Here is a 21,917-nt window from a genome sequence, read left to right on the forward strand (position 1 = left end):
ATTCCCGTGTTTGAGTTGTAACACTGCATATTTTTAAATCGCTGTGAGGTAACATTTGACACTCAGTCTATGGAGGCTCCATTCCTTTGCTGTTATTCCATTTGAGAGAAATTCTGTATTCCCATTACTACCAAGGCTGCCTTTCAGACTCGATTAGATGGGATATTTATTACAGATGGTCGCGTGCCTATGGTACCCCCTCTGTTTAAAGTTTATTTATTATTGTCACAAGTAGGCTTGCATTCACACTGCAATGAAGCTACTGTGAAAATCCCCTAGCCGCCACACTCCAGCGCCTATTCGGGTACACTGAGGGAGAATTTAGCATGGCCAATGCACCTAACCAGCACGTCTTTCGGACTGCGGGAGGAAACCGGAGCACCCGGAGGAAACCCCACGCAGACACGGGGGAGAACGTGCAGACTCCGCACAGACAGTGACCCAAATTGGGAATCGAACCCGGGTCCCTGGCGCTGCGAGGCAGCAGTGCTAACCACTGTGCCCCCATGACACTAAGGGGCAATTTAGCATGGCCAATCCACCTAACCCGCACATCTCTAGACCGTGGGAGCAAACCGGAGCACCCGGAGGAAACCCACGCAGACACGAGGAGAGAACGTGCAAACTCCACACAGACAGTGACCCAAGCCGGGAACCCGGGTCCCTGGCGCTGTGAGGCAGCAGTGCTAACCACTGTGCCACCGTGCGGCCCCATGTTTGAAGTACCCGAGAGGTAGGGGCGGAGTTGGTGGCGGACGAACGGGCAGGACGGGGAGCTTGGCGTGGGGATATTGGAGAGCAGATCGAAAGTGGGAGAGTGCCCGTTGCCTGACCGTGTAATTCACCGGACCTGGTATCGAGCTATATGTAATTTCAGTAGGAAATGGAAAAAGCGAAAGCGTATTATTTTAAAACATAGGTTATGAAATTACACCTTGCCAACTTCCATTTGCTGATAAAAAATGACAGGTTTTGTATTCCAACAGCAAATTATTTTCCAGCTCAGCCTGCCAACATCACTTGCTCTGAAATGTAATTTGGGGCCGAGGAAAAAAAAAAAGAAGCTCCAATTTGGAGTGGAAATTGTAAGCGACAGGTTATTATTTTGTGGCCAAGAATTCAAGCCACACTTTCTGATTTTTTTTAAAAAAACTGTCAGGACACACAAGGGTGTTTGGGGACGTCAGGACGGGAGAAGGAAAGGTCTTTGCACCTGAGTGTGCCTCTTCAGAAAATCAGCCTGAAGTTTTGTGCGTGCCCATAGTCGAGGGGCTTTCTTCCCCCCCCCCGCACCGCCTCCCCAAAAGGTGTAATGTCCTAAATAGGAAGGGGTTTCATTTGCGCTGCCCCCTTGTGAGGTCGTCCGAGGAAAGACACTCTCTGTGGATGCGTTGTGACAGCGAGAATGTTCTGGAATAACGCCTTGAAAGCTTCTGGAGTTCAAAATTTATTTACGAGTGTCACAAGTTGGCTTACATTAACACTGCAATGAAGTTACTGTGAAAATCCCCGAGTCGCCACACTCTGGCGCCTGTTCGGGTGACACTGAGTGAGAATTTAGCACGGCCAATGCACCTAACCAGCACGTCTTTCGGACTGTGGCAGGGAACCGGAGCACCCGGAGGAAACCCACGCAGACACGGGGAGAATGTGCAGACTCCATATAGACAGTGACCCTAGCCGGGAATTGAACCCAGGTCCCTGGCGCTGTGAGGCAGCAGTGCTAACCACTGTGCTCTGAGGAATATGTTGTAAAATTGCTGTCTTTAGCTTAAGTTATGTACATCATCCCTGGCATTAAATGACAGCTGCTGTTTGGCAAGAGGTTGGGGTTCAGAGCTGAGATGTGAGTTAACTTGATCAAGGCCATAATATTCTGACTTGTACCCAATTGAGCACCTCTGCTTTGAGAGGTTTACCATTTTGTTGTGAAGAAGGTGAGGAATTAGGTGTCTCTGAGGGTCGGGGACACTGGTCTTTGATGTCTGGGACCTGGGTTATCAGCCCAGACAGATGAGATATAAATCTCTGTCAGTGGGCGTCGTTGTCTGGGCCAACATTAGTTGCCCATCCTGAACTGCCCTCCATTTCAGAGGATATTTGAGAGTCAACCACATTGCTGTGGCTCTGGAGTCACATGTAGGCCAGACCAGGAAAGGACGGCAGATTTCCTTCTCCAAAGACCATTAGTGAATCAGATGGGTTTTTCCAACGACAATTGGCAATGGTTTCATGGTCATCAGATTCTTGATTCCAGGTTTTTTTTAATTGAATTCAAATTTCACCATTTGCCGTGGCGGGAATCGAACCTGGGTCCACAGATCTTGTTCTGGGTCTCTGGATTACTAGTCCAGTAACAATATCACAATGCCACCACCTCCCCATACGCAGGCTGCCTCGATCGAATGTCTTTGGTGGTTTTTGGCAGCATTGTATTCAGCTGCTTTCACTCTACGCTCTGGAACTGCCTCCCTAAGCCTCTGTCTCCTCCTTTTAGGATGCTTTTTCACCTAGCTCTTTGTAAGCTGCCCTACTATCACCTTGCACTCCTTATCGTCCAATTATATTTGGTAAAACTCCTTTGAAGCACCTTACAGTGTTGAAGGCGCTATACAAATGCAGGTTGTTGTTGTTCCGAGAGGACGAACACCTGATTTGCCAGTAATTGATTATCTTATTCAGAGGCTGGTGTGGGGAATTTAAAAGGCAAAGAGGCCTATCTCAGAGCATGGACCAAGAATAAAAAACGCTGGAAAATCTCAGCAGGTCTGACAGCACCTGTGGAGAGAGAATAGAGTAAGAAGTCTCACAACACCAGGTTAAAGTCCAACAGGTTTATTTGGCAGCACAAGCTTTCGGAGCGTTGCCCCTTCGTCAGGTGAGTGGGAATTCTGTTCACAAACAGGGCATATAAAGACACAAACTCAATTTACAAAATAATGATTGGAATGCAAGTCTTTACAGGTAATCAAGTCTTAAAGGTACAGACAATGTGAGTGGACAGTGCCTTTAAGACTTGATTACCTGTAAAGACTCGCATTCCAACCATTATTTTGTAAATTGAGTTTGTGTCTTTATATGCCCTGTTTGTGAACAGGGCTCCCACTCACCTGACGAAGGAGCAGCGCTCCAAAAGCTAGTGGCTTTTGCTACCAAATAAACCTGTTGGACTTTAACCTGATGTTGTGAGACTTCTTACTGTGTTTACCCCAGTCCAACGCCGGCATCTCCACATCAGAGAGAATAGAGCCAATGGAGTCTGGATGACCCCTCATCAGGGCTAAAGTTCGGCAGAGCTTTGTTCAGCCATTTACACATTCTGATCTCTGAATGGACGCTATTAGCATCCTCCTCAGCCTTTATCACCACCATTTACATCCTCTTTGTCTTTTTGTCTATGACATCTTGGCCAATTACCCAACCTCCAGTGTAAATCTTATCTGACTTTCTTTGTCTTCAGCTCTGACGAAGGGTCATCCAGACTCAAAACGTTGGCTCCACTCTCTCCCCACAGATGCAGTCAGACCTGCTGAGATTTTCCAGCATTGTCTGTTTTTGTTTCCGATTCCAGCGTCTGCAGTATTTTGCTTTTATCAGAGTACGGGCCGTTCTTCTGAGGCTTATTACTGAGCAAAGCAGAGGGAGATCTGGCTGCACTGTCGCTGGTCCAGGAGGGTGCAGAGATGGGAATTGTTGCCTTCCTCAGCTCCAACAATCCTCGTCGGATGAGCTTTAACGAAAAGATGAAAGGTGTTAGAAGTGAGATCTCAATCATCCATGTCACGGGGAGGAAGGTGGTGTCCATGGTGATCAGGATTGTCACCACTCCCCCCCCCCACCCCCCCCACCCCCCCCGCCTGAAACTGTTTGTGTGTCAGAGCTTGCTCCATGAGGCAAGGCCTCCACTTTAAACCTCTGAGCTGAGGCGTTTCTATGGTTACCCAGTATCCTGCTGCTGCCCAGAACTGGAACGATGAAACATTTGCTTCTGTTTCCAAATCGACACTGAAATTCTCGCAGTTCCCACTTCCGCACTGCAGTTTTGACATGTTTAATGAGGATGGCTCAGTGGTTAGCACTGCTGCCTCACGACGCCAGGGACCCAGGTTCGATTCCACCCTCGGGTCACTGTGTGTGCGAAGGTTGCACATTCTCCCCGTGACTGCGTGGGTTTCCTCCGGGTGCTCCGGTTTCCTCCCACCGTCCAAAATACACGCTGGTTAGGTGAATTGGCCAAGCTAAATTCTCCCTCAGTGTTCCCGAGCAGGCGCCGGAGTGTGACGACTAGGGGATTTTCACAGTAACTTCATTGCAGTATTAATATAAGCCTACTTGTGACACTGATAAATAAACTTTAATTCCTGTTTGTGTATTTTTCCTCTCTAACCACACTCTGCAGACCCTGGTTCAGTGAGCCACACTCTCACACCTGGGTCAGTCCCACTCCAGAACACATAATCTCACCTGACACTCTGATGCAGCATTGAGGGAGTGCTGCACTATCTGAGGTGTCAACTCTGGAATGCGATGTTAAGCAGAGGCCCTTACAGACCTCTCGGGTGGATGTAAAAGATCTGTGGTGGGGTGGCCCCTTTAATAGGGCAATTGCTGTGGGCCATGTGATCGGGCCGGATCCTGTGGAGTGCCAAGGTGGGAAGACGATGGCGCAGTGGTTAGCACTGCTGCCTCACAGCGCCAGGGACCCAGGTTCAATTCCTGGCTTGGGTCACTGTGCAAAGTCTGCACATTCTCCCCGTGTCTGCATGGGTTTCCTCCGGGTGCTCCGGTTTCCTCCCACAGTCCAAAGATGCTCTGGTTAGGTGGATTGGCCATGCTAAATTGTGCCTTAGTGTCCCAAGATGTGTAGAAAGGTCGATTAGCCAGGATAAATGTGTGGGTTATGGGGATAGGGTAGGCGGGTGGGTGAGCCTGGATAAGATGTTCTCTCAGAGAGTCGGTGTAGACTCGATGGGCCGAATGGCCTCCTTCTGCACTGTAGAGATTCTATGGATTCCATGGTTGAAGGGAAATGGAAATGTGATACATTTGGGAACTATGAGAGGGTTGGTTGCGTTGCATGTTGGAGTCTATTCTGACTGAAAGTTGCTGCAGTTACTTTTTGACCCTTTTATGATTCTCACTTCCTTCCCCAGCTGGTGCTGGAAGCTCACAATGTACCGGAGCTCTCCGCGGGCGTCAACTGCACCTTCGAAGACTTTGCCGAGATGGATGGCCTGGTGATAGGGAATGTGATCCAGTGCATTTCACCAGCAGAGAAGGAGGTGCCTCGAATCCTGACGGACAAAGGTAAGAGGTAGAAGCTGAAGGGTGCAGTGTGTCCGGTCGGACACCAGGGGGGAGGGAACTGGGAGTTGGATCAAAATCTCTGGTGGTGAGTGGGCCACTGCAAGTCAGGATTGTGTGTGGACATAAAGCTGCCACACAGAGCAGCAACTGGGAGGTTTTAGCTTTAACCTGACCAATGTTCGCTGCTCAATTCCTGAAATTGGATGTGGCTTCTTGTAGAACCTTCTGGAATGACTTCAATCAGGCCATTGAGGTTGGCCTATTGGAGTATGAACTCCCTGATTAAGGATTGCAACCTCGTGGAGTCTGTGAGCCATGTCTATGCTGTGTGTGATAGGCTACACAACCGTTGCAGTTTCCCTAAAAACCTTTCATTTATGTTTTGTTTGCACTTCAGCCCCTCGCTCCTGATCTACGGGCACCCGGTGTGGAGGGGGGGGGGGGGGGGGGGGAGGGCAGGGAAGGAGAAGGACCTCCTCGTGAACTCGCTCCTGGGCCTGGCAAGGCATTGCATCAACAGGTCCAGGCAGCAGGTGATCAAGGGGGTCGTCCAACTTGACTGTTTGCCCCTCTACCACAGCTATATACGCAGCCAGGTGTCCCTGGAAAGGGAGCATGCGGTGTCCGAGGGCACTGTGAATGTCTTCTGTGCCCGCTGGGCACTGCAGGGACTTGGGTGTATTACTGACCCCTTGATGCACTATCAATTAAGCGAAGACTAGTTAGTACGCAAGAACAAATAGGCTTTTATTCACAAAAGACTTGGAGCACACCCATGCTGATGAATCACACATACACACAGGCAATAAACTTAACAATGGTTTACCACACCCCTTTAATCACATTTTAATTTGATGTTTTAAGTTTCTGCTTTGACTTTTGTTTTGGGCGGTTTTTGATTTGATTTGCTTTATTATTGTCACATGTATTATCATACAGTGAAAAGTATTGTTTCTTGCGCGCTATACAGACAAAGCATACCGTTCATAGAGAAGGAAAGGAGAGAGTGCAGAATGTGGTGTTACAGTCATAGCTAGGGTGTAGAGAAAGATCAACTTAATGCAAGGTAGGTCCATTCAAAGTCCATTCCCCTCCTTTTGGGAGCTGCCCATTTTGAATTATCCCTAAGTTAATTTGATTTTGTTTATTTGGCTGGACACCAAAAGATGTCCCCGATTAAGGATCCGATTGATGGGCCAATCAGGGAGTCTTTGCCTTGTATTTAACCGGGAGGGTCAGTTCCTCTGACACCCCTGGGGGTAGACTGCCAGCACTCTGTGTACTGCTGTTAGAGTTTGTAAATAAAGGGATGTTGGTGAAGGGACTTCTGCCTCCAAAGACTTATTACACCTTCCAGCAAAGAAAATGCCCTTCTTGCCTGTGCCACCTCTTTGAAAAAGCTATCTAATCAGTGCGCTGATTTTCACTGTTCTTGGTCTTTAAATAAGACTAAACGTTGACATGTTTCTTTTCTTTTATTAACATTCCATTGATCTGGTGACAGAATCAAACATCGGGACAAGATAAATTTCTCGAAAGGCACCAGTGATGCTGAGGGTATAGCCACAGCTTTTAAGTTTATTAATTATTGTCACAAGTAAGCTTACATTAACACTGCAGTGAAGTTACTGTGAAAATCCCCTAGTCGCCACACTCGGGTACACTGAGGGAGAATTTAGCATGGCCAATGCACCTAACCAGCACGTCTTTTGGACTGTGGGAGGAAACTGGAGTATCCGGAGGAAACCCACGCAGACACAGGGAGAACGTGCAGACTCCGCACAGACAGTGACCCAAGCCGGGAATCGAACCCGGGTCCCTTGGCGCTGTGATGCTAACCACTGTGCCACCGTGCCGCTCGACATCCGTCTCAGGAAAAGTCGTAGAAGCTATTTATAAAGGACAGGATCCTGGAAAAGTTCAAGGTAACCACTCTGCCACTGTGCTTCTGGAGAAAGTGAAGCTCTGTCTGGTTAGAAACCCTGCAAAATGATCCCCTTTTCCTTGGGTGTGGTTCAAAGGTCCATCTTGGAACAGCGAAGACTTTCCCTTTTAAATCCTTCAGGCCACATAGGGCTTTGGAAACTGAGGAATAAACAGAATCTGGAATTACAGCCTCTTGCAATGGAAGGCTTGTAGCGCCATGGGTGCTGAGAGGGTGTAATTGCAACGTGACATGTTTACATAGGAAATTACCATTCAAAATTGAAGGGAATGCGAATGTCAGGGCAAAATATTTGCCTGTGTTTACAGTGGGCTTCATTATGTGTGTGTGTGCCAAGTATCCCTTGATTGCTCATGCTACTCCAAGTGACAACTGGTCTTGACTCTCAATACGGAGTGCAGTGGACAATCGCTCAATGATATTACATATCCTGTGGTATGCAGCTGTACACCTCTACAACCAAAGAGCACATTGCATTCTCTTAAGCTGCAGATCCCCTTATTTATACCCACAAATATGGGTGGCACAGTGGTTAGCACTGCTGCCTCACAGCGCCAGGGACCCCGGTTCGATTCCTGGCTTGGGTCACTGTGCGGAGTCTCCTCGTGTCTGCGTGGGTTTCCTCCACGTGCTCCGGTTTCCTCCCACGGTCCAAAGATGTGCGGGTTAGGTGCATTGGTCATGCTAAATTGCCCCTTACTGTCCCGCGTTGCGTAGGTTAGAGGGTTTCGCGGGGTAAATATGTGGGGGGGGGGGGGTTATGGGAATAGGGCCGAGGTGGGATTGTTGTTGGTGCAGATTCGATGGGCTGAATGGCCTCTTCTGCACTGTAGGGATTCGATGATGCCTCACAGCGCCAGGGACCTGGGTTTGATTCCCGGCTTGGGTCACTGTCTGTGTGGAGTCTGCACGTTCTCCCGGAGTCTGGCGATGAGGGGATTTTCACAGTAACTTCATTGCAGTGTTAGTGTAATCCTCCTTGTGACATGAATGAATAAATAAACTTTAAAATACATCATTTGGTACCATGAGGAACTTCCTGACATACTGTGCTGAAGCCACGGGGCACCTAAAAGGAGACAGATAAATATATTAGTTTGAATTTTGCAAGCTCCCCACTCTCTGGGAAGATTTCGAATTCAGTCACTTGCCTCTGTACAGGCGACTCGTTGTTGGGTACAAAACGGGAGCCTTTCTCCCGGGTTTCTGGCTGCTCTGTATTACACTGGGCTCTGTGACTGGGCTCCAGTTGTCACTGGCAGGTATCACAGCTCCGAGCCTCTTGATTTTCACTGAGGAGTCATTACGAGATGAACGAGTTGTTGAAAATACAGCTGCGAACTGAAATCTTTACAAGCAAATGGCACTTAAAACAAATTGCACCCGTTAAAATAAATGGGGAGAAAACTGGTACCTGGAGATGTCGGCTGATCCATCGGGAAAGATGTTCGGAGGAGTAACCTGCATTAGATCCAAGAGAAAAATCAATCTCTGCTGAAACTATGTTTGACAGTTCAAGTGTGCACTGATGTGACTGAGTACTCCACTGATCAATAAACACTAACTTTGCAATAGTTAAGATGATTTTACATTCTGGAAGGGCTTGGCTCCCTCTGTTTGAGAACAGTGAGGTCCGAATTGAAGGGGGGGCAGGGGGTGGGGGGGGTGTCTGAATTGTTCAGACTAATTTCCTGACCCTGGCACATGGTGGCCTGAATATTGACCCGTCCTCCCCATGTCTGACTGGGCCTCAGGCCTGGGTTCTGAAGCTGCTGCTCAGTCCAGGGGAATTTGTAAGTTGATTGAATGTAGTTGTTTTCTCAGTCCTATATTTACTTCACCCTCACAGATTCTGGACAACCCCTGGTTGGCTATTCTTTCTGTTGCTATGCATCTGTCCTCTGATATACATTCCCTGAATCCCTCCGCCATGCCTCCTCACTCCCGGAATCCCTCCGCCATGCCTCCTCACTCCCGGAATCCCTCCGCCATGTCTCCTCACTCCCGGAATCCCTCCGCCATGTCTCCTCACTCCCGGAATCCCTCCGTCATGTCTCCTCACTCCCGGAATCCCTCCGCCATGCCTCCTCACTCCCGGAATCCCTCCGCCATGTCTCCTCACTCCCGGAATCCCTCCGCCATGTCTCCTCACTCCCGGAATCCCTCCGCCATGTCTCCTCACTCCCGGAATCCCTCCGCCATGTCTCCTCACTCCCGGAATCCCTCCGCCATGCCTCCTCATCCCGGAATCCCTCCATTGTGCCTCCTCACTCCCTGAATCCCTCCGCCATGCCTCCTCACTCCCTGAATCCCTCCACAATGCCTCCTCACTCCCTGAATCCCTCCACCATGCCTCCTCACTCCCTGAATCCCTCCATTGTGCCTCCTCACTCCCTGAATCCCTCCGCCATGCCACCTCACTCCCTGAATCCCTCCATTGTGCCTCCTCACTCCCTGAATCCCTCCATTGTGCCTCCTCACTCCCTGAATCCCTCCACCATGCCTCCTCACTCCCTGAATCCCTCCACAATGCCTCCTCACTCCCTGAATCCCTCCGCCATGCCTCCTCACTCCCTGAATCCCTCCATTGTGCCTCCTCACTCCCTGAATCCCTCCGCCATGCCTCCCTCTGCCTTTGCTCCACATATCTTGGTACCATTGAAATTGTTATCAATCTTTGGCTTGAAAGCTCTAATAGACTTCTGCCCTTTTGGGAGTGAGTTCGACATTTCCACCAGTGTTTGTGGAGGATAATGTGTTTCTGATTTTATTCTGGAAGGGCTTGGCTATCGTTTTACGGTGGGTTCCTCTTTGTTCTGGATTCTCCCACCAGAGCAAACAATTTCTCTATAACAACCCTCCGACATCCCTGTCGGAAGCGCCGGTTTGTGCAGTGGAGACAAAGGGTTCGGGACTGTTACTTCACTGCAGTCAGAATGTACAAGCCATTAAACAACCTCACTGATTGAGATCGTCAGTTTTAATAACCAGGTACCACTTGGCTGTTAAAAGATGGACTTCTGGGAGAGGACCCGGTTAGTTCCTAAACATGGAGACTACCTTGAAAAAGCACTGAGGCGGACCTGTTGCTATGGACACTGCGTGATGGGCACGATTGGGATTTGGGTGAAAACTGCGTCTGTTTTGAGTGGTTTTCCTCTCAAGTTCCTGCTCAAGCTTACTACTGAGTGTGAAATCAGGCCACATTCTAAATATGTTTTCTTCAGATTTTACTTCAGAGGCCATTCAATGATGTGCGGTAACTGGTGCAGTTTGATTAAGATTTATTTATTAGTGTTACAAGTAGGCTTACACTAACACTGCAATGAAGTTACTGTGAAAATCCCCCAGTCGCCACACTCCGGTGTTTGTTCAGGTACACTGAGGGAGAATTTAACACCTAACCAGCATGTCTTTCAGACTGTGGGAGGAAACCGGAGCACCCGGAGCAAACCCACGCAGACACGGGGAGAATGTGCAGACTCCACACAGACAGTGACCCAAGCCGGGAATCGAACCCGGGTCTCTGGCGCTGTGAGGCAGCAGTGCTAACCACTGTGACACCGTGCCGACCCCAAGTTCTTGCTCTAACCTATTTGTGTATTGTTGAGTTTGACATCGGGAAACATTCTAAATATGTTCGAAATACATCAAGGAAGCCATTCCCTGATGTATTTTAGTGCGATAACTGGTGCAGTTTGATTAGTGCAACTGAAAAGGGGGGGATCACAAAAAATAAGTTTTTAATCGCAGCCAATCCACCACCTGTGAGAAATCCATGACTGAAAATGAGTCTGAAAAAGCCTTTTGGAGCCGCTGGCTACACAGTGGTTCATTTATTAGTAAATCAGAGAAGAATTGCATTCAAAAGCCTTTATAATGTGTCTATTAGCGTCCGTTTTGTCCAGAGGAACTAGCTTAATATTTAGACCTGTAAATACATCCATGGTGATAAATTAAACCTGGCGTGGGAGCAGCGGGGAGGTTTAAAAAGATTAGTGCAATCGGTCGCAGAAGTTCCATTGACATTGGACATAATTTGTGCTCCGAATTCACCGACGCTTTCTGCAGTTACGCCGACTTTGGGCAAATTGTGTCGAAATAAACCACCAAACGGACGGTCGGCCCCCCGCTCTCCTCCCCCCTCGTTACACTTTGATTTACTGAAATCAGAGTAATTCGAATTGATGTGGTTCCTCTTCGCCGTTTACTACTTCATCACTGTTAATGGGAAAAATAATATTAATTTTCTAGGCCTCCCTAACTGCCAATATTTTAATTACATTTTAAATTAAGTGGCTATCAGACTAGCTGATGCAGGCTGAACGCAGGTCAAAATTACATCGAAAAACAGAGAGAGGCACAAATAAATACTCAACCTAATTAAATAGAAAAAAATGTTGACTTGTCAGATAGACACACACGTAAACCGGGAGATGTCTTGGCGTTCATTAAACAATGCATTTTCAACAAATTTAGAAACTTAACTTTAGATTTAAAACAAAATGCTGCCTCGCTCCTCACTGAAGAATCAATGTTCAGGCCAAGCTGAGAATTTCCCTGGATCATTTCTGTCCATTCCCACTGTTCCCTGCCAAGTCCGTGATCTTTCCCATCTCGAAGGACAAGGGCAGAGATTTATTGGGAACGCCACCACCTGGAAGTTCCCCTCCAAATCACTCACTATCCTGATTTTGAAATCATAATCATAGAAATCATAGAAACCCTACAGCACAGAAAGAGGCCATTCGGCCCATCGAGTCTGCACCGACCACAATCCCACCCAGGCCCTACCCCCATTTCCCTACATATTTTACCCACTAATCCCTCTAATCTACGCATCCCAGGACACTAAGGGGCAATTTTAGCATGGCCAATCAACCTAACCCGCACATCTTTGGACTGTGGGAGGAAACCGGAGCACCCGGAGGAAACCCACGCAGACACGAGGAGAATGTGCAAACTCCACACAGACAGTGACCCAAGCCGGGAATCGAACCCAGGTCCCTGGAGCTGTGAAGCAGCAGTGCTAACCACTGTGCTACTGTGCCGCCGAAATATGTCACCGTTCCTTCACTGTCGCTGGGTCAAATTCTGTGAACTCCCTCCCTAACGTATGAGAGACATTGGGGGAGGGCGGGGAGGATTCTCCCAAAACATTCTAAGTGTCGAATTTGCGTGAAAACTGGGGTAAATCCCGCTGGTTTTTTTCAGCGGGATTTTCAAACTGAATCTCCCACACTCTGTGCACTGCAGAGCACCTCAGCGTGAATCTCGCTAAAATTCAGTGGACGGGGCCTATACCCGCCGGAGAGGCCGGCAGCATAGTGCTGAGTGGGCCACTGCGCATGCGCTGAACTGTCAGCACCGAGATCTGTGCATGTGCAGTGGCCCTACACTGCCAGCCTCCTGATCGCTGGCCAGCCCGATCACTGGCTAGCCCCGCAACCCCTGCATCGCCAACTGTGCGACCCCCCCCCCCCCCCCCCCACCCTCCCATGGCCCGATCGCTAGCCCCCCCCGACCATGTCCAGGTCCAGTCACGAGCATTGGCACTTTGCCCCTTGGGCAGTGCCAGGGGGGCAGAGGCTGGCACTGCCGGGATGCCAATGCCCAGGGGACACCCGCCCAACCCAAAGGGGACCCCAATTTCCCCCTTTTCACTCCAGCGGGGTTGGGCTGCCAGCTCCCCGAAAGTGGGGAGCTACTCGGAATTCCACTGGAGTGAATGACTCCTCGCGGGGTGGGAGAGGTTAGTGGGCCTGGAGACTTCATTCCTGAACCCGCTAATCATATATAAATTGTATTACAATCCCACCCCCCACGCATGCCTAATGCAGCTGTGCGCCTAATTCTGGCGTGGAGCGATGGCACCAGAAATCTCGCGCTGGGAGAAGCACTCAGGGCCAGACGCCCAGCACAGATCGTGCTAATCCGGACCCACTGAAAGCTCTCGGCTGCTGCACTGATAAATTAGCACAGTGGGATGAGAGAATCACCCCAATGGGCACTGTACAAGATTATGAGAGACATGGACAGAGTGGATAAGGAGCAACTGTTCCCCTTAGTTGAAGGGTCATAGGTTCACGGTGAGGGGCAGGAGCTTTAGGGGGGATGTGAGGAAAAGCTTTTTTACCCAGAGGGTGGTGACGGTCTGGAATGCGCTGCCTGGGAGGGTGGGTGGAGGCGGGTTGACTCACATCCTTTAAAAAGTATCTGGATGAGCACTTGGCACATCATAACATTCAAGGCGAGGGGCCAAGTGCTGGCAGATGGGATTAGGCGGGCAGGTCAGGTGTTTCTAATGTATTGGTGCAGACTCGATGGGCTTCAGGGCCTTTTCTGCGCTATATGATTCTATGATTCTATGACTGTGGGTGTACCTACACCACAGGGTCTGCAGAGCTTAAAGAAGGCAGCTCAACCACCCCCTTCTTGAGGGCAATTAGGGATGGGCAATAAATGCAGGTCTAGCCAGCGATGCCCACATTCCATGAACACATTTTTAAAAAAATCCTCGGTACTAGCCATGGATCAGTGTCAGCATTTTAAAAAGCATTCGATTGCTTTCCTGAGGAAATGAGACGTGATCAGAAACACAGGGTGGGATTCTCTGGTTGCGCTCGCCTGAAAACCAGGGATTCCCGCCCGACTTCAATGGACCTTTACGTGGTCCCCCCCCCCCCCCCGCCTGCTAGAATTCCAGTTGCGGGCGGGATGGGAGAATTCCAGCCGCAGACTTCCAGGTGATATGCCCTCCCGTGTCGACATAAGAGTTCCCCCCTGGCATTATTTGAGGGGTCGGGGAGTTCTCCCCAATGTCCATCCAATGGCTATTGATTTAGTAATGTCGCTAAAACAGATTATCTGGTCACTCTCGCATCTCTGTTGTGGAACCTTGCCATGTGCAATTTGCCTGCTGCGTTGCTGGCGCAGGCTCGATGGGCCGAAGGGCCTCTTCTGCACTGTATGGTTCTATGATTTCCCACATTGCACCAGTGCCTGCACTTCAGGGCAGTGTGAGAGTGCTTTGAGAAGCTTTGGGGATTTAAAACGTAATTATTCTTTGTTATCCAGATATTTTGATACCCCAAACAGTTCCTTTGCGTTGGAAGTCAAAAAATTATTTAATTGTAGAGATCCTTATAACATTCAAACCACTCTCACAATAAGGGTGGAACACAATGCTATGACAATACAGTAAGCATTTTTCACATGGCAAGATGCCACAATCTACAAATCCTGGCTTTATAATTTAATTCTGGCTTATAGTGAAGGATGAATGTTGGTGAAGGATGAATTTTGGCCAAGGCACCTTTTTCCTCTCTGCGTCATGTTACCTTCAAGATACAGGTGGGGCGTATCATTTTTGAGGATGGCACCTCTGCTGGTGCCGCCTTCCCTCTATATTTCACGGTAGCACAGTGGTTAGCACTGCTGCTTCACAGCTCCAGGGACCTGGTTTCAATTCCCGGCTTGGGTCACTGTCTGTGTGGAGTTTGCACATTCTCCTCGTGTCTGCGTGGGTTTCCTCCGGGTGCTCCGGTTTCCTCCCACAGTCCAAAGATGTGCGGGTTAGGTTGATTGGCCATGCTAAAAAAATTGTCACTTAATGTTCTGAGATGCGTAGGTTAGAGGGATTAGCGGGTAAATGTGGAGGGATATGGGGGTAGGGCCTGGATGGGACTGTGGTCGGTGCAGACTCGATGGGCCAGATGGCCTCTTTCTGCACTGTAGGGTTTCTATGATTGCCCTGTGGTGCCAGCCTGGAGTCAAATCCCTGGCATGGGGCTTCGATCTGCAATCTTCTGATGGAGAGATGAGGGTGATTACGGTGGCTTAGCAAGTTAACTTGCCACATGAGAAGCATAAGGGAGGGCCAAAAGGCTTTGAAGAACAAGAAAGAATGGGGAGTGAATGCTGGACGCAATAGATCGACACTGAGCTTGGGCTAGAAGAGTTTGTAAGTTGGAAGAAGAGGGAAGACTGATGAACTCATCATTTCAACATCTTGGGAGAGAATGAACGGAAATCATGCAGTGCACTGTGCAATCCAGGGCTAAATATGTCACATCCAGCATCGACATGTGGAATGGCCTTTTCCAGGCATGCGCAGAGTTGTGACTGAGCCCCTTTGCTACCAGAGGGAAGAAAATCAATCCTCAGTGTTGGGTATGTGGGTGTTGGACGAGGATTAGGTTTGGCTGTGATGTTTACTCCGAAGGACAGAGGAGCAGGAGCAGGCCATTCAGCCCCTTGAGCCCGTTCCGTCATTCAGGTAGATTGAGTCTGACCTGCATCTTCATCATAGAAATCATAGAAACCCTACAGTGCAGAAGGAGGCCATTCGGCCCATCGAGTCTGCACCGACCACAATCCCACCCAGGCCCTACCCCCACATATTTACCCGCTAATCCCTCTAATCTACGCATCTCAGGACTCTAAGGGGCAATTTCTAACCTGGCCAATCAACCTAACCCGCACATCTTTGGACTGTGGGAGGAAACCGGAGCACCCGGAGGAAACCCACGCTGACACGAGGAGAATGTGCAAACTCCACACAGACAGTGACCCGAGCCAGGAATCGAACCCGGGACCCTGGAGCTGTGAAGCAGCAGTGCTAACCACTGTGCTACCGTGCCGCCCTTAACGCCCTTAACTCCATTGCCCAGCCTTACTCTTGACCCTTTCGCACCCTTGTCTAACAAAAATCTGGCAATGTCAGTTCAAACTTCAGAGAATTTATTTTTACAGTTTGTCTCGACATTTGAGCAGTTACGTGACTGCAATATTATTGTTTGTCTCTGTAACACTGCACGCTGGCTGGAAACACCCCAGCTTAAAGAAAAAGGAATATCCTGGGTCTATTGGAAGTCTCCAGTTAAAATAGTTCAGACTGTAATTCTCCAGCAGAGCACTGCAGACATGTATTATTATTGTTTGCAATGGACTAGGATGGGGAGCAGGGGGGGTGGGGAGAGATAAGGGGAAGAACTGATGTAAGGTTAATTACACCGGACATGGGTCGGCACGGTGGCACAGTGGTTAGCACTGCTGCCTCACAGCACCCGGGACCCAGGTTCAATTCCCGGCTTGGGTCACTGTCTATGTGGAATCTGCACGTTCTACCCGTGTCTGCGTGGGTTTCCTCCGGGTGCTCCGGCCTCCTCCCACAGTCCAAAAGACATGCCGGTTAGGTGCATTGGTCATGCTAAATTCTCCCTCAGTGTACCCCGAACAGGCACCGGAGTGTGGTGACTGGGGGATTTTCACAGTAACTTCATTGCAGTGTTAATGTAAGCCTGCTTGTGACACCAATAAATAAACTTTAAAATGTAAAGGAGCTCCCATGCCTGGCTAAAATCACTTTCAGATTTTCTTTTGGGTGGCATGGTGGCACAGTGGTTAGCACAGCTGCCTCACAGCGCCAGGGACCCGGGTTCAATTCCCGGCTTGGGTCACTGTGTGGAGTTTGCACATTCTCCTCGTGTCTGCGTGGGTTTCCTCCAGCTGCTCCGGTTTCCTCCCACAGTCCAAAGATGTGCGGGTTAGGTTGATTGGCCATGCTAAATTGCCCCTTATTGTCAGGGAGATTGGCAGGGTAAATACATGGGGTTACAGGGATAGGGCCTGGGTGGGTTTGGTGTCGGTGCAGGATCGATGGGCAGAATGGCCTCTCTTTGCATTGTAGGGATTCTATGATTCTTTTCTATGATTCTATTCTATAAAGTGGCAGCAAATGGGGTGTGATGGCTTTGAGTGTGCTACTGAAGAGTCAAAGTGGCCACTCTCCTTTCTCAAAGTGAGCGACAAAGCCTCTTTGACGATGTCTGCACAGTTTCACTTCAGAAACGAGCATCTTTTGGACTCTGAGATGTGCCTGACAGACTCACTCATGGGGTTGTATGTGCTCGGGGATGGAGATAATTTTCCGATGCAGCTGATAGACAGCAGCTCCCCACAGCTGTCCCAGCTGTGGGCTTTCCAGCTGCAGTCTGGAAACACGTTCCCAAATCCTCTCCCCGAGTTCCAAACCTGGCGCTCTGCACGGGGCCCGATGCTCGGCACGGTCTATCTGAAGGAATAATCTCCCTCGCCGTGCTGGCATCGAAAGGCCTAGTACTGGGTGTTGCTCAGTCGACCATTAAAATGAAGTATTTAACAAGCCTGTCAAAACAATCAGGAGCAGATGGTTAACAATGAGCAGTGGTAACAGGAAATATATTATGTAAAATTTAGATAGATTAATTGTCAGTCATGATTTGTGTGGATTGATTTATCTCTCTTTCTGCTGCCGGGGAGCTGCGCTGCTGAGCGGGAATGATGAGAGATGAGCTACGTGCCAGCACTCTGGTTGTCTCGCCCAGTGGGAGAGCGCCTTGGCCAGGCCAGGGAGGAGGGAAATGGGCCGAGGCCACGAACAGTGCGAGCACTGCACTGCCCATCGCTGTCCAAGCTGCCCACCAACCCCGGCGCCCTCATCATTGACTCGGGTTCCAATGTGAGGGCCCTGCTCTGCGGCATTTGCCCCAGTGGGGCAACCTGTGTGGTCGGACACGTTAATGCCTTGGCGTTCTGAGTGACCGTTCCGGCCAGAAATGACCTTGTGATTGTGGCCCCTTCCTGGTCACATGAGGAGGAGAATGGAATGGAAGAGCTGTGATCCAAATTTGTCTGTAAATTTCCCACTTTAACCGATGCTCCATAGAAAGCATCTTTTCTGGTTGTATCACAGCTTGGCATGACTCCTGCTCTGACCCAGACCACAGAAAACTACAAAGGGTTGTGAACGTAGCCCAGTCCATCATGCAAACCAACCTCCCATCCACTGACTGCATCGACACATCCCGCTGCCTCGGAAAAGCAGCCAGCATAATCAAGGACCCTCACGCACCCCAGACATTTTCTCTTCCACTTTTTTCCGTCGGGGAAAAGATACAAAAGTCTGAGGTCACATATCAACTGACTCAAGAATGGCTTCTTGTCCGTTGCCATCAGACTTTTGAATGGCTTATATTAACCTGATCTTTCTCTACACCCTAGCTATGACTGTAACACTATATTCTACACTCTCTCCTTTTCTTCCCCTCTATGTAGAAATCATAGAAACCCTACAGTACAGAAAGAGACCATTCGGCCCATCGAGTCTGCACCGACCACAATCCCACCCAGGCCGTACCCCCACATCCCTACATATTTTACCTGCTAATCCCTCTAATCTACGCATCCCAGGACACTAAGGGGCAATTTTAGCATGGTCAATCAACCTAACCCGCACATCTTTGGACTGTGGGAGGAAACCGGAGCACCCGGAGGAAACCCATGCAGACACGAGGAGAATATGCGAACTCCACACAGACAGTGACCCAAGCCGGGAATCGAACCCAGGTCCCTGGAGCTGTGAAGCAGCAGTGCTAACCACTGTGCTACCGTGCCGCCCTATGAACTATGTACTCTATGAACAGAATGTTTTGTCTGTATAGCGCGTAAGAAACAATACTTTTCACTGAATCCCAATACATGTGACAGTAATAAATCAAATCAAATTCTTTGAACTCTGTGGGAAGAAGTCTGTTAGCCAACAATGGTGATGATGGCTGTAATCTAGCTGGCCATGTCACTGCTGCTGTTGCAGTGTTTTCTCATTGCAAGGACCAAAGAAAAGTACAGCACAGGAACAGGCCCTTCGGCCCTCCAAGCCTGTGCCGATCACAATGCCCTAACTAAACTAAAAAAAAACTTCTGTCCTTACTCGGTCTGTATCCCTCTACTCCCTCCCTATCCATGTACCCATCCAGATACCTCTCAAATGTTGCTAATGTGCCTGATTCTACCACCTCCTCTGGCAGTGCGTTCCAGGCACCCACCACTCTCTGCATGAAAAACTTCCCCCGCACATCTCCCTTAAACTTTCCCCCTCTCACCTTGAACTTGTGCCTCCTTGTAACTGACACTTCCACCCTGGGAAAAAGCCTCTGACTATCCACCCTGTCTGTACCTCTCATCATTTTGTAGACCTCTATCAGGTCTCCCCTCAGCCTCCGTCTTTCCAATGAGAACAATCCTAGTTTCTTCAACCGCTCCTTATATCTTGGCGTTGTTGGCTGTTTGCCACAGAGAGCAGCCAATATGGGCAATCACCACCCCCAACAGTGTTGGAGCAGGACTGTTTACCATTCCTGATAACGGTCGTCCCGTCAGAGCTCCCTGTAAATGCAGTGTGAAAGCTACAACCTCCAGCTGCAGGAAGAGCTGGCCGCGATGAACCCTTTTCCCAGCCAATCCAGTCAATGCAGTTCAGTGTGGAAATCTAATTCCACGGTTCATATCTCCTGTATAAAGCTAGCAAATGGCACAATCAATGCGGCGAAGGATGATAATTACATAGTCGATGAGGTAAGAGACAGTAATTACATAATCAATAAAACAGGAGGAAAAACACAATACCAAGGTAGGACAAAGACAGTAAATGACTTAAGTCATCAATTAGGGAATGATAATCGAAAGCTGAGGTGTAAGCATTGCTCTGGACTGAGCAGCAGTGATCTTAAGTAATAACCGTACCACTCAGTCCAGCCACTCACTGCCTGCCGTCGCTCGATGGGTATCGCTCTCAGTTGGAAGGTTCCTGTGTTCAAGCCCCACTCCAGTGGGATTTTCCAGCCGCCCTCGCCCCAAGACCGGAAAATCCTGCCAGCGCGGTTAGCACTGCTGCCTCACAGCGCCAGGGTACAGACCGAGTAAGGGCATTGTCTGCGCGGAGTCTGCACGTTCTCCCCGTGTCTGCGTGGGTTTCCTCTGGGTGCCCCGGTTTCCTCCCACAGTCCAAAGATGTGCTGGTAAGGTGGATTGGCCATGATAAATTGCCACTTAGTGTCAGGGGGACTAGCAGGGTAAACACGTGTGGTTACAGGGATAAGGCCTGGGTGGGATTGTTGTCGGTGCGGGCTTGATGGGCCGAATGGCCTCATTCTGTACTGTGGGGTTTCTATGATTCTAGGTCAATGGACCTTTGCATGGTCTGCCCTCCAGCCCCACCCCCCCCCCCCCCTCCAATTCCTGTCGCGGGCGATACAGGAAACTTCCGCCCAAATTTTGAGTCTGGCACTCAAGCACCAGCAGGCGTGCTGCACTGTCAGAGTCTCTGGATGAGAGACTTAACTAAGAGTCTTGGTTCAGCGGAGGTAATTGGAGGAGTGCAGATATGTTGTGGGGCTCGGTGAGGTTACAGAGATAGGGAAGGGCGAGGCCACAAGGACGTTTCAGCAACCGTGCGAATTTAATTGGAGCGGCTCAGTGAGTGACCACAGCTGTGAGGAAAGAACAGAGGTCGATGCGAGTTAGTGCACAACAATACAGCCTCAGGTCCCTTCAAGATTACGGACGGAAAATGCTGGAAAAGCCCAGCAGGTCCGGCAGCATCTGTGGAGAGAGAAACGGAGTGAACATTTCCAGTCCGTGTGACTTCTCTTCCTCCACAGATGCTGCCAGGGCCTGTTGGGCCGGGATTCTCCGATCGCGCCCCTGCCCGTCCTGCTGCAAGCGAGAACGGAGAATTTGGAATTCCAGCCAAAACTCCATTCGCTTTCAGCGGTGCTGGAGAATCCCAGCCGCGAGCGAGGAGGGAGGTTTCAGATTTCCAGCATAAGAATCATAAGAATTAGGAGCAGGAGCAAGCAAGTCAGCCGCTCGAGCTTGCTCTGCCATTCAGGGCTGATCTCATCTTGGCCTCAACTTTATTTACCTGCCCATTCACCATAACCCTTCAACCCCTTACTAATTAAAAATCTGTTCACCTCTTCCTTCAATTTACTCAATGTCCCAGCATTCACCACACTCTGGATAATGAATTCTCGACTCATTTGAAAAGAGTATTTTCTCCCCATCTCTGTTTTAAATCTGTCACCCCTTATCCTAAAACTGTGACCTCTTGTTCCAGGTTGCCCTATAAGAGGAAACATCCTCTCCATGTCTACTGTCAATCCCCCTTATCACGCTGTACACCTCCATGAGATCCCCTCCCTTTCTTCTCAACTCCAGGCAGCATAGGCCCAAATTGCCCAATCTCTCTTCATAAGACAAAACCCTCATCCCTGGAATCAATCTCGGGAATCCCCTCTGAATCGTCTCCAAAGCAATGCATCCGCAGAATTTTGCTTTTCTTCAAGAACGCAGAGGCTGAAAGATAAAAGGCCAACTGGAATAGTCCTGGCTCGCAGTAATAACAGGAACAAATGGGCTAAGGCAGGGATGGGGAGACGGGCAAAGTTGTGAAGGGGGTAATAGGTGGTTATTGCTGACGGGAGCGGAAATGGATTTGGAACCTCGGGGTCAATTAGGACACCAAGCTCAGAATGTTCAACCTGGGACAGTGGCCATGAAGAAGGTCAGAGCTATTGGACCAGAGGCCAGTGTTGGTCAGTGAGCACAGGGGTGATGGCCATTAGGAAGCAGGCATGAGTTCTGGATGAGCTGAAGTTTACGGAGGGTGGAGGAACGAAAAGACAAAAAAGATTTGCATCGATATTGCAGCTTTCACTACCCTGGGGATGTCCCAAACAGCCCACAACAGCCCACAAAGTACTTGTGCAGCGAAGTGACTGTTGTAATGTCGGGAATGTGACAGCCAGTTTAAGCTCCAACAAACAGAATTGTGATAACATTG

General features: G+C 49.5%; 1 protein-coding gene across 1 annotated transcript in view; it reads left to right on the forward strand.

The window, feature by feature from the left end:
* Positions 1-21,917, forward strand: part of plxna4 (plexin A4) — a 689,385-nt gene that overhangs the window by 463,747 nt on the left and 203,721 nt on the right. The window contains exon 7 of the mRNA XM_078235826.1: positions 5,154-5,307. Within this exon, the coding sequence (XP_078091952.1) occupies positions 5,154-5,307 (154 nt within the window). The remainder of the gene's footprint in view (positions 1-5,153; positions 5,308-21,917) is intronic.

The sequence above is a fragment of the Mustelus asterias genome, chromosome 19 (genome assembly GCF_964213995.1).
Source record: "Mustelus asterias chromosome 19, sMusAst1.hap1.1, whole genome shotgun sequence".
Classification (NCBI taxonomy): Eukaryota; Metazoa; Chordata; class Chondrichthyes; order Carcharhiniformes; family Triakidae; genus Mustelus; species Mustelus asterias.